The sequence below is a fragment of the Diplodia seriata genome, assembly GCF_021436955.1.
Source record: "Diplodia seriata strain FDS-637 chromosome Unknown scaffold_4, whole genome shotgun sequence".
In the NCBI taxonomy this organism is placed as follows: Eukaryota; Fungi; Ascomycota; class Dothideomycetes; order Botryosphaeriales; family Botryosphaeriaceae; genus Diplodia; species Diplodia seriata.
Window position 1 is genome coordinate 1,752,007 of NW_027117311.1, and position 12,705 is coordinate 1,764,711.

Genomic DNA, 12,705 nt, shown 5'->3' on the forward strand with positions numbered 1-12,705 from the left:
ATGTGGATGCCGGACGTTTCTCCGTGCCCTCAAAGCATAGCCCAACGGTGTTAATCCTGCTCGATCTCGTGCATTGAGGTCAGAACCGTGCTGTAACAATAGCTTCACAACGTTAGTGGAGTTTGATTCAGCTGCATAGTGAAGCGCCGTGCGTCCATAGCTGTCCCGTGCACCTATTATGGACCCGTAGTGTATCAAAAGCTTTGAAATGTCCAAATGGCTGCCTCCAGCTGCGTGATGAAGAGCGGTCTTTCCTGTTCTTGACTTGAGCCGTACATCTGCTCCGCGGTACAGGAGGAGCTCAACTGCCCCAAAGTTGCCGCCTAAAGCACAATGATGCAGCCCAGTATACCCGTCTTCGTCTTGACAGTCGACTATCTTTTGAAGGAAGTCTTTACTGGCGGTGCCGATAGCTTTACGGTGCGTTGGGTCATGATTCAGCCATGCAGACGTTGTTCTGATGTACCCGGCCAAAGAAGTGTATCCGGGTATGCCCAGGATGAGAGCATAAAACTCTGTGCTCCGAAACCTGGCGCTCGACAAATTGGGCAACCTGATTTCGCCTGTTATACTCGCGATGTGGAGTTCTTGGTAGAAAGCACCGTCCATCTCGTTTTCCATCAGAATAGTATTGAGAACGGCCAGACAGTCCTTCATCGGAGCGAGCTCACGCAAGTGCTTTGTAGTTTCCTTGAAAGATGCACCCTTTTGCAGGAAAGTTTGGACAAATGCACCATCTCCGAGATAACATGCGCCTCGGAGGGCGACGTTGAGACAAGAATCGCCGTTTCCCATCTCTGCGCATACCTTCAAGAAGTTGCGCATGATGGGCACGGCCTTTCTATCCAACCGCACATCTGGGCCAATGCTGGAAAAGGACTCGGTGTAAAAGGACTCGTGCTTGTTATCCAAAAGCGCAACTAGGCCACTGCTGATGTATCTTGAAAAGTCTTTGGCCTGGCTTCTGCCCAGGCCCAGCAAACGAACGGCGCATTCGGGATGCCGTTTACTGCACGCGACATTGAGAGGTGTCCCCAGAGCGCCTCCTTCCTCACATACTCGCGCTCCTCGGGATACCAGTTCCTCCACCAGCAAGATGCTATCGCCAAGCGAGGCTGCTGTGTAAAGTGGGCTGGTGGATAACAACTGCCCGTTTTTGGCGTAGAAAAACAGCGTTTCCGGCCATAACAATCTTCCAGCGTCTGTGTTTGCGTCCATCACAGCTTGACCATGGGGGCTTGGGTCATCGAACATCTCCAGAGCTAACAGATGAAGGTCGAAATAGACTAAGATCTGGAAATGAGATGGCCAAGAAGACGAACAAATCCTGTCAGAATACTGAAGTCTATAGCTGCCATGACAATCAAAAGGGTTCTTGGCAAAGATTGTCCATGGTTTGTGTATGGATGTATGCTCCAGAAAGCGTTGGATGGTTGACTTGGTTTTGGTCTCTTCCGAGGAAAGTTTCGCATGGTGGTTCCAGTAGTGTATAGAGTAGTTAAGAAAAGGAAAATCGTAACCGTGTATGGCTGTATTAGAAAGCTCTCCCAGGAGGACACTCATCATGTACTCGAGATTGACCCTCGCCATGATGCTATGACCCTTTTCAAAGTTGAAATCGGACTGGAACATCGCTGGTCGTAATTTGTCCGAAAGTAAGTACTCCTTGACCGAGTGGTGGGCTAGCTGTAGGTGACGGTCAAGCGGGTCGCCCCATCCAAGAAATCTCGGCGTTTCGACAGTGACTAGGCTAGGGCAAAGCCGCACTATTTCGAGTGGGTCTGGCATCCTATACTCTGTACTGAAAGCTGTGCTCTGTGACGTGTCGACAGCGTACGCGTCCATGGTCTCGCGTATTTCGAGCGGCCTCACGGCAAAGACAAGTAGCTGGAGGAGCCTTATAGCATCCGTTTGCCGATGGCGTGGAATTCTGTCGAGGATTCGTGTGTAGGTGTCATCCAAAGTCATTGGAAGGGAGCTCAGTGTGGTTCGGAGGGATCGTAGATCGACGCAGTCCTCAATGGAATCCAACTGGCAAGACACCCAACGGAACCTTCGAGATACACAGACACTGTTAGATGCTGACATAAGGACAAAGCAAGGTACAAGACATTGCTGAACTTACATGCCATTAGCCTTGGTACTGACTGCTCCTTCAATCTCCTGTTGAATAGCGGGACGCGACCTCCATCTCTTCAGCTTCGGGTACCGCTCAAAGTCTCTGACCCTCGCATGGATGTACTTTTTGATGTCTTCGTTGACTTCATGTTGTGGAAAACCTGAAGTTTCGATGCAGAGATCGCTAAGTGCTTCCTCGATGTCATATTCTTCCCGACTTGTGAAGAAGATACTGAAATTTTTCCCAGGTGCGTGGAAGACAGACTTGATATGCTGGACTAACGTACTCTTCTCAATTTGGTGGACCTCGTCAAGCGCATCGAGTATAACCATGACCTTTTTGAATGATGTCGACAGTGTGCCAATCATTGTGATGCAGCTATCGGATGACAGCGAGATCCCCGAGGACATATCTTGTGATTCATAAAGCTCACAAAGCTTCTGCCGAGAAGCATCGTTTTTGTCACTGAGCTGGAATAAGAGTGACCGGAGGAGACCTTCGAGAGACCTCTTGGATTCGTCGTTGAAGTCAAAGTAGTAAAATAGGACAGCGTAGTCCGATGAAGAAGACTCTTCACGGAGGAGGTGTTCGATGACAGTTGAGCTCAGTACCGTTTTTCCACATCCAAGGCTACCATGTTGCCAGTGGAAGGATCGAGGCTGGGTTTTCCAAGATTGAAACTGAGGGCTATCGAGAAACCACTGACCAGTGCCTTCCTGCCGTTTGGAAATTGCTCGACGTTGGTTAACCCAAGGGTCCGGAGGATCTAGCCAGTCCTTGATCTCCTTCCTTTGCAAGCGTTGATTGGTATCTTTCACGATAGCACTAGCTTCTTTCACATCCAGCGCAACTGTGAGCTGTTAACAATTCGATCTACAAATATAATTCCGGTGTGGAACTAACGTTCTCGAATAAGATCCGTTGCTTTCTCTGCAGATTCAACGTCCTGCTTTGGAACAGAATGAAGAAACTCCCTAGCATACGCTGCGGCCGTGATAGCCGCATATGGCTGCCATCGATCATTCTTGTGTGAGTCCGCATAGTCACAAATGCCACGAATGACCATGCAAGGAAAATCGTTCATCAAACCAGCAGCCTCCATCTCCAAGCACAAGCAGCGACCGGGCACTTGCTGAAGGATCTTGTTCCTTTCGTGAGCGTCTTTTACCAGGGTGTTACCGGAAGCAATGACGCCGTAGTGGAATCTCGGACCAGGCGCTTTCCGGTCTGTGCGCCGGACTTCCTGCTCAGCATCGCACTGGTCGCACGTGTCTCGGGAGACATGAAGGTAATCGGGATGGAAAAGGCGGTCGTTCTCGAATCCTTGATACACAAAGCCGGGTTCATCATCCTCCGGCTCAGCCATGTCGTCGCTGATCATGCTCAGGTGCTGCGCAAGGTCCGTCCTTCTCACTTTGTGTCTAGCCTGAAGCAGCGTCAAGCTCTTCAGCAAGAAGCCTGGTGGACTGTTGAGGAAACCTTTCGGCTCGGGAACACCTTCGGTCGTGCCGTCGTTGAGCTGGGTCTTGGCTTTTCGAAGATCGTACTGGTAGACCCCACCAGTCTGGCCGTCAGGTTGGCCGATCACCACGTCGCCGAGCCGAATGTCTGGTTTGTTCTGCGGCTGCGGCACACCAGCTCCTATGCCAACCATGAGACCAAACTTGATGTTCGGGAAGGCTGATAGAAGGGTCGAGGCTGTAGTCGCCGCAGACACCAAGCCATATTCTCCGGCCTTCAGAAAGGCTACGACGATATTGTGTCCTGCGATCTTCCCCCAGACGTACACATTGCTGTCTCTGGGCCCTTGCCGGAAGTCTTCTGGGGCTCCGTGCTCTTCGTCGAGCATCGACAATGCGGCCGTAAGCTCGAGGCTGAGGGCGGCGATCCAGCCCACTGTGTACAGGTCGCGGCTTCGTAGCCGCTTCATGGTCGACGCCATGACGGCCCTGCGTGTTGACTGGCCGTAGAGGAGAATCTGGTTCCACGCTCACAAGGGTAAAGAGGTATGGAGAAGAAGGGTTTCGGGCATATCGTCAGCGACCGGGCGCATGCTGCCTGCGAGGCTGACGTCCTTCCAAGAATATGCGTCGCTTACGGACCCAACCACAAGATGTAACCATAGCAGGGGTCTGCAGCATGTGAGCCAATGAAAGATGGCATCTCCTACTGATTTGCTCTCAAGAAAACGAAAAGCCTTGAACAAGTCCCTAGCGGAGTGATTGAGCTGTCGGATCGACCAGAGCTCCATCCGGCGAAATAGCGCACGTTCCGTGGTTGCGCAATTCGCTTTTGAAGCATCTCGCTACCGGCACTATCGACGATGCTCGTCGTTAGCTGGGAACTCGTGACTTCTCCCCGTGGCTCTACTTGCTTTATATTTTCCTTGAATAGACGAGGAGGTACCCGAGGCGCCACCACCCAGGTATTCTCTGAATCAGAGCTTTGAAGTTGATGTGACAAGCCTATCATATGAATTAGATGCTCCTGCTACTCTATCAAACATCTCTCATGATTCCCTGTCCTTACTCCTTCTGGGTTAAAGCCACAGGCAGCCAGTTCCTTACACCACGCCTCTGCCAGCACGGATGCTCTTAGCCAGCTCTGACTGGGCAATATTGTCCGCATATTTCTTGTACAGCGGCTTGTAGCGCTCATTCTGACTCGTCGTCTCCTTGACGCTCTTCCTGTCCGCGATGGCCTCCGCGAACTTGCGCCACCGCTTCCACACCTCATCATCGCCCTCCTCGCCCTCCTTCGGGATGCCCGAGCCGCCCTTAAATTCGTCAAAGACCCAGTTGCGGATCTACACCACCAAATCAATCAGCACCATTGCCCACACATCATGGAGACAAACCAAAAGCGGATGTACTCACCACCCACGGCCCGATATTGAAATCAATAGCCCTCGGGTCCTTGCCGCCAAAAAAGGGGCCCTCGGGATCCGCCTCCTTGATCCACTCCCTCAGATACCCCAAATACTCCGCCTTCACCTTCTCAAATCCCTCCCGCCCGCTCTCCTCCACTTGATACTGCAAAAACCGATGATACCCCGGAATGATGCGGCTCGTGACGAAATCCGCCCAGATGCGCTGCCGGGCCTTCTCGTACGGGTCCTTCGGATACAGCGACTCGCCGTGGTCGGGGTACGCCTCCTCCAGGAAGTCGACGACGACGGTGGACTCGTACAGCGGCTTGCCGTCGTACTCGAGCGTCGGGACCAGGCCGCGCGGGTTGAGCGAGAGGAGAGATTGCGGCTTGTGGTACGGGTTCACCTCGATGTATTGGTACGGGATGCCCTTTTCTTCGAGCACCAGCCACACGCGCTGCACGAACGGGCAGAACCAGCCCGCGTAGAGCTTGAGCGGCGCCGGGGCTTGGTGGGCTGGGCGCGGGGTGTTAGTTGTGGACGGTGGTTGGGGAGTCGGAGAGTGCGGCGTGGGGAGGGGCGGGAATGGATGGAGGGCGCACCCTTCACGGTGTCGAGGGCCAGGCCGGTGGCCTCGGGGTAGAGGTCGGCGTCGGGTGGTGCCATTGCGGGGATGGGACTGGAGGAATGCTTGGATGGTGGTGGGGCGAAGTCTCTGTTTGATTCTGAGCTTCACGGGGATCACGGACGTTGTATTTAAGTTTGCCGTGTCGTCGACAGCGGATCGGATTGATAAGCAAGAGTGGTTAAGTCGTGAAGTGATGTTCGCCAAAGATGACGCAAGCGGGGGATCAGTCCATGACAAATTACCCCGCACTGCTGTGGACCTCTCATGCTTCTCGCTGCAAAGTTTACCAGCTGTTCTCTGATCAACTCATCCACTGACTTGCCAATGATCTTCACTTGCCAATACTTCCGCATTCTAAGCAGTGCTTGGCAGCGTGGCTCTTTTAAGCTTCTCGCAGCCCTCACGCTTAGTCGAGGCTTCCTTCTGTCAGAAGCCTCAACACTCTTGTGGCACAAAGTTCTTTGAGAAACGAGAATGGTAAGCATTTCTCATCGTTGACAGATATCTCACGAGATTGTCCGGACGAATTCGTCCGAATTCGTCCGAAATGCCGTCTAATCTCAGTCAGCACGCAGCGAACAACTCCAAGACATGCGTCGACTTTGTGTATTATTTCCAAGATAACAATTCACCACCGTCTACAGAATTCAAAAAGATCTCCGCACAGTGGCTTAAGGTATACCAATCATGGAAGCCCAGATTTTTCATATTGAATGTTCCGTCCAGCGCATGGTCATAAACTCCGACAGCGGCTTCGGTCTTCCTCCACTCAGATACCCGACAGTCAGACACATACAGCAAATTAAACACCCCAAACCATTTGACAATGGCCAGCGCCACACACTCTATCCGAAAACCATCGTCACCGCCGGAGGAGATAAGATGACGGTTTCCAACTCTTCAACGCAGTCCCGACCCGCCCAAACCACCACAAAAGACCGCACTACAAACGCAACGGCCGGCGACGGAGGCCCACCGCCATGGCTCCCAAGTACACCATTTCTGACCTGCGGTGCGCCCCCAACGATCACCTCTACCACCTCCACATCCTCCCCCACGACCTCCGCAACTACACACAACAAGCCGCCGCGCAGGACTGGCTGGACACCGTCATTGACACATTCTACAACAAGTCGCCCTGCTTCTCCGATGAATAAGTAGCGATGGTGAAGGGTCTGGACGTCAATGGACGCACGATTGCGCAGTCGATGGCGGATATGCTTGAGGTGAGACTGAATCGGCGGATGGAGAAGAGGAGTTGTTGAATTGCAAAAAGCACAGCCGCTGCACTTGATGCAGTACTCGGTAACCTCCCTAATATTCCAACAGGAGTGAGAGTGGAAATTATCGGGGCTGTGCGGCGCATGGTTTGGCGCCGGTGATTAAGAAGGCGTTGGGGGTGAAGGGAAAGGAGCTTGCGAGGAATACGGCGTTTCAGAAGTTGTTGGGAGAGAGAGTGGTGCTATACTTGAATTTTGATGGGGTGTGATGGTATTTGGTGCGGAGTGTTGTATTAGCATAAGGAGTGGAAGGAAGGCGACCCTGGTGGTCGCTATATACCATGCTCGTATGGCTAAGCTATCTGCCGGCTATATTTTTCTTATCTACGTCAACATTCCCGACATCACAATCCTCGCCGCCATCACTGATCGAAGATTTCCGCGTGAGATTCGCTACCTTCAGAGGGAGTCGCCAGGAATGCTCCCTGAGGAACCTTGCCCCTCAGACTACCGTTGTCGATCCTCGCCCGCTGTCTCCAAGCCTCGTTCTAATCGTTCATGTTGATCGAGCTGCAAAGACGCCCAATACAGAGCCTGTAGACCATGCTTGACGTCGCGCTTGGTGAACCGTGCATGCTCGCGCGCCAAGTGAACGCGAGCTTTGAGCGCGCGGTCGATGTCCTTCTATAGTAAGACGGGGGCGATGGCGTTGATGCCGAGCTGCGACTGCTTGGAGGAAGACGTTTGCTTCGTCGAGAACCGGGACGCAGCGCCACCCTGCGGCGAGGCCGAAGTGCTTCTCCAGCTTCTACTCCATTGTGTCTGCCATGACGCCGAGGTGAGACAGTACGTCTTTCTACGTACTTCTGCGGCCTGAGATACCCGGGCGCTCAAGCGCGGGATTGCGGCATGGATATGACCCTTTGCATTGTTGTCCACGTGGTTTGGCAATGGCCATAGCGCCTGGAGTGCGCCAGAGATTGACGGCGTCATTGTTGAGGATGGCAAGGAGGCGGCGACGGTTGCGTATGAGAAAGCTTTCTGCACGATGTTGTCGGTGCATCCGAAGGAATCGATGTTGAACGTCAAGGTCAATGCGATGGAGCAGTGTGAGCTGCCGGAGTACTGCGATGAGGTGGCTCGGGCTGATGAGCATCCGGTGTGGCTGTGTCGGGATACGGTGCAAAATCTGCGAAACTTGTTGGAGAGATTCAAAATCGGTAAATTCGTGAGGCTGGAGTTTTATTTCACCATATGGAATTTCTCCGATCCCATGTGACTATTGACTACAGATCAGCTCTACCACTTCTACAGCTGGCGCCGGCAATCTTTGTGTGTTGTTTATTGTGAGGCAACCGTGACTTTCTTCTTCATCCGCATCGAAGTCCTCGGGTTCGGGCTCGGATTCCAGAATGTCAAGCGCGGTGAAAATGACTTCCCCTGCATCCGGCGACCAAGTGAACAGATATCTGTCCCCTATCTCAGGGCGGTTACACTTGTGCTGCCATGAAGCGACATGTACCCCATCCAGAAGAATACTATAAGACAACCATGAGGAGTTAAAGTACTCTTGTGGTTCTGGATCAACTAAGTCGAATTGGTACCGGTTGTACGTCAAGTATTGAATGTTTCTCGGCTCACCCCATTCTCCAATGATGCTCCCCGGCGCGCCACGAAAACGGCAAAGGATTGCGGCCGTCAGGAGATAGTCGTTCCGGCTCATTCGTTCGTACGCAACGGACAAAACGTTCGCGTAAGTGGGTATGATGAGCTTGAAGTCCGCAACGGAAGACATCCCAATATGTCCAACGAGCACAGCGATGATCGTATCGGCGAAACTCGCTCTCCAGGCTTCCTCAATTTCGAATCCAATACGGTATTGGCGAACCTGTGGTGGCAAGACGCCATAGGGACCAACTGGTCCTATCTCTGTGCTATCTCCACCACTGTGCCCCACGTAGATGACTTTGGTGGGATTGTATCGGAATAGCCGTATCTCGCTTAGGATCCACGGGCGTCGAACGGTATACTTAAGCTGTTCATCGTGCATGTCGTAGGCGGCGAAGACTGGTATCAACTTGTAGAGGGTCGAAAACGCAGTCACTTGTTCGATAAGAGCGTCTCCGGGTAGTTTTTGGTCGATGGAGATGACATCGATGAAAAGGTACCGAATCCCCCGCTTTTTGGCGCAGAATACAACGCCCGAGATGTTTCGAGAACCTCGGCTGTGCAAATCCCCATCCCATCGCCATGACACCACGGCAGCCTGGTTGGGGTCTTCAAGGGGAACTTTCACCATCCGTGTAGGGAGATCTGGTCCCTTTCCATTTCGCGCCATGGTCAATGGCAGCAGATCGGCCTCATCAACCTCGTTTACAATGAGTGCACGCCATTCGGACACGATGCCATGCTTGGCTCTTGCGAGCAGTGATATTATTACGGGCGACGGTAGGAGCGACCGATGGGCGAACAGCCCCAAGGCAACAGACATTTGCAGAAGCTGGAAGACAAGGCTCGGTCGGAGCAGAGATGGTAACAGTCGATATGCGATGGTTAAGGTCTGAAGTAATGGATAGAAATTCATTAGCGATGAGGAGTTGTTGCAAGGACTTTCATGATCGGAGTGGTCAGACGAGGCTGAAGTCTTGAGTTGGCCCCCACTCTGACAGCTGGCGGCTCGCAAATTATCCGCACAAATCAGCTTGACGTTGGGTGGTTATTTGAAGCAGGCGACAATCCATTGGTTCAATTCGCTTATGCGTGCTATTTGATGTAAGTGAATCGACGCGAAGGTCCGTTAGATCTCGTATTGGAGAAGAAAAAAAAAATCAATTCTCGTCCTGCCATATCTTTCAATCTTATTCATGTCCAAACTCAGGGTGACTTTATGGGTTACAGCAGACCCAAGCCAGCGTCTCTCATCTCTGTAAGACAAAGTCCAACTTTGACCCTCTACTTTCCATACGGTAGTCCCGCAGCTCAAGCGCCATCATGTCCTTCCGTGAGGTCCTTCACAATAGCATTCGCACCAACAATGGCGAAGCACATAGCCGAGAGTGTCGGATTGGAAGCACTTGGGGTGGGAATAACGTTGCAGCCTCCCAAGAAGAGGTTGTCGTGACCCCAAACACGCGACTCGCTATTGACGACCGAGTCATTGACGTCTCTGCCTGCTCGAGTGGTGCCCTGTTTCCAAGAAGCCATGAGTGGACCATTCGTCGAAGAAACGAAGAAAAATAATCAAAGTGGAAGAAAAACAGCAAGGAATGACAACAACTTACGCAGATATGCAACGCCGATCCCGGAGGAAGGTACCTGGGCTCGGCGCCGGGAAGCCAGCCGCCCAAGTTCGAAGCGACGTCAACCATGCTGGATGACCATATCAGCACATGCTCCGTTCGAAAACTACCCCGCAACTGGGGTCTACTCACTCCTTCATCATCAGATGCGCCCTCTCGGCATCCTCATCCGGGACCTGGTAGTGGAACGTCGGTTGCGGCATGCTGTACCCATCCCTGATCTTCTCGGAGAAGTCGACGTAGTTACTGTAGATGGGCTGCACGGCGCTGTAGAAGCGGAAGTCGACCACCGTCCGCTGATCGATATCGGCTGGCGTCTGTCCGTACGAAAAGGCATCTCTGTGGATCTGCGGTCGAGCTTCTCAGCGGGATGCCATGCTGACTGATCACCAAGGCTGACTTACCTGGGCGTGCCATGGACGGGCTTCCGTGACTGGCATCCAGACCTGTTTGGGTCAGTGATAGCTCGGAGTTGACCAAGTGAAAAGCTTACCTGCGGATCAGGATCGTTGAACGGGAAAGGCAGCGGGTCCTCGGGCCACTTCTGCTGGTGTTCCTTGACGATCTTGTCCCAACCCAGATGCCACGGGTCGTCCTTGACCGACTCAACCAGGCTGCGCTTCAGCACGACCTGGCAGAACGTCATGATTTGCTCCGTAAGGTAGTGTCCCTATTTCACTTGTCAGCAACGTCCTGTCCATCCATTCATTCAGCACCCGTACTCACCAGCGCCGGCAGCGACCCTTCCTCAGCCCTGAACCCCGAATTGAACAAGATCCCCGGCGTCAGCACCGCGCCCGCGCACACGACATAGCGCTCCGCTTCGACCAAAACATACTCGTCCGCCAACAAATCCTTCACCAACGCGCCCCAGACCCGCCCGGTTACGTCCTCCCGCAACAGCTCCACGCACTGCCACGACGACCTCAGCTCAAACAACCCCTTCCCCTTCCCCTCCTCCCCCGTCGCGATCTTACCCAACACGGTCGCCGCGCAGCTCCACTCGACGTAATCCGTGTTCCCCTCCTCCCTCCTCTCGCACGCCAGCGGCAGCGCCTGGAAGCCGCGGCCCTGCCCCGCGTGCGCGGCTTGCAGGACTTTGAGCACGAGCTGCTGCCGGATCGAGGCGTCGAAGGACGTGTTGTTCGTCTTGACGAGGGCTTTCGCTTCGGCGTAGAGCGATGCCCATTGCGCGGGCGTGAAGAGGTCGGACCGCTCGAGCGTGGGATGCTGCTCCGGCGTGCAGCACGTCCAGTGCGAACCCATGCCGCCGACGGTCCGCGTCGCGGCCGCGACGGGCAGGTTGTCGTAGGCGTCTTGCAGCGGGTTTTGGCCGTTGCGGATGTTTTTGCGGCTGGGGGAGGAGAAGGAGGGGGATGGGGGTTAGTGTGGGTGGTGGGTGTGAGGGTGGGTGGTTGCGGCTTACGTGGACCAGGACGTCGGCTCGAGGTTGGGACCGGGGACTTTGTCGACGGGGACGGAGAGCAGCTCGAGGCCTCCCTGGTGTGATTCAGTGACGGGTCAATGCGACATCAAGGGCGATCGTACCTGAACGACTCTGGAGGCCTCGGTCAGTGCGTGTGGATGAGGCTGTGGGGGGAGGGGATGCTTACTTGATGAAGTTGTCGAGGTCCTTCTGCACCTGGACACTGTTCTTCTTGTGGTCGCCAGGGATGGGGCGTTCCCTTGTGTACTGTATTAGATAATGACGATCAAACCGGATGGCTTGCGGCTTACTGCGCTCCCATTTCAATCATGAGGACATCGATACCAGAATCCACGAGCTTCCTCGCGTACGTGGCTCCGATCGGACCCGAGCCGACGATGAGCACCTTCGGCTTGAGCACCCGTGCGTGAGATTTGACATTCGTGGAGCCCATCGTTTCGTCGGGTGATCTGGTTGTGACAAGTTTTTGAGTTCTTGCAAGGTGGACGGGTTGATGAACATGAAAAGGATTCGGAGTGGAAGGAGGCTACCTTTTATGTTGAGCGTCTCAGAGTGCTAAGCCTTATCAGTGTTCCCGCTGCCTTCTTTTCTGAACCGACTTCAAAAGGAGGCAACGAGGGGTCAGTCATCTTGTGTAGCTGTTGGGCACTACCACTGCCGTCAGCCAAGAGAAGCAATGCAGGTTGAGGTTCTTTAGGCATTCCATATGCAGAATTGAGATAACCAAACTTGACCGGTGAAGGAATATTCCGTCCGTTTTTACGGCGATTCGAATTCACAACAAGCATACTTATCACATGCAATGCTTGTGAGTGGAGGCGCGGCATCAAGCAGCGTCACACCGTATCTGCGTGGACGCCTTGATAATTAGTCTAGTTCATTTTTTCTGGGATTGGGCGGTTCTTCGTCTGCCTGAATCTGCACGCTCACTGAAATGGAAGTATTCGTCAAGGATGGACGTCTGTAACACAAGGTAAGCAACATAATAGCACATCCCGCACGGAGCGATCATTGCAGGGCACAGCTGCGGAAGTGGGGAAGACATGGAGAAGTGCAGCCTTGTGTGACAGTACCGTTGTTTTGGAACTTCGGCGTAAGCGCCAAGGAAGAGCTGAATGTGCAT

The 12,705-nt window shown here is 53.5% G+C and overlaps 3 protein-coding genes across 3 annotated transcripts; all 3 read right to left on the reverse strand.

The window, feature by feature from the left end:
• Positions 1-2,121: 2,121 nt before the first annotated feature.
• On the reverse strand, positions 2,122-4,061 carry SLS55_004401 (uncharacterized protein; the record flags this gene model as incomplete). Its single annotated transcript, XM_066775859.1, has 2 exons — positions 2,122-2,969; positions 3,023-4,061. The coding sequence occupies 2 exons, from the start codon at positions 4,059-4,061 to the stop codon at positions 2,122-2,124; spliced, it is 1,887 nt and encodes a 628-aa protein (XP_066633740.1).
• Positions 4,062-4,682: 621 nt separating this feature from the next.
• SLS55_004402 (uncharacterized protein) lies at positions 4,683-5,654 on the reverse strand (the record flags this gene model as incomplete). Its single annotated transcript, XM_066775860.1, has 3 exons — positions 4,683-4,925; positions 4,996-5,504; positions 5,591-5,654. The coding sequence occupies 3 exons, from the start codon at positions 5,652-5,654 to the stop codon at positions 4,683-4,685; spliced, it is 816 nt and encodes a 271-aa protein (XP_066633741.1).
• Positions 5,655-10,263: 4,609 nt separating this feature from the next.
• On the reverse strand, positions 10,264-12,015 carry SLS55_004403 (uncharacterized protein; the record flags this gene model as incomplete). Its single annotated transcript, XM_066775861.1, has 8 exons — positions 10,264-10,482; positions 10,540-10,581; positions 10,629-10,805; positions 10,862-11,489; positions 11,562-11,635; positions 11,684-11,693; positions 11,749-11,820; positions 11,873-12,015. The coding sequence occupies 8 exons, from the start codon at positions 12,013-12,015 to the stop codon at positions 10,264-10,266; spliced, it is 1,365 nt and encodes a 454-aa protein (XP_066633742.1).
• Between the last annotated feature and the right edge of the window lie 690 nt (positions 12,016-12,705).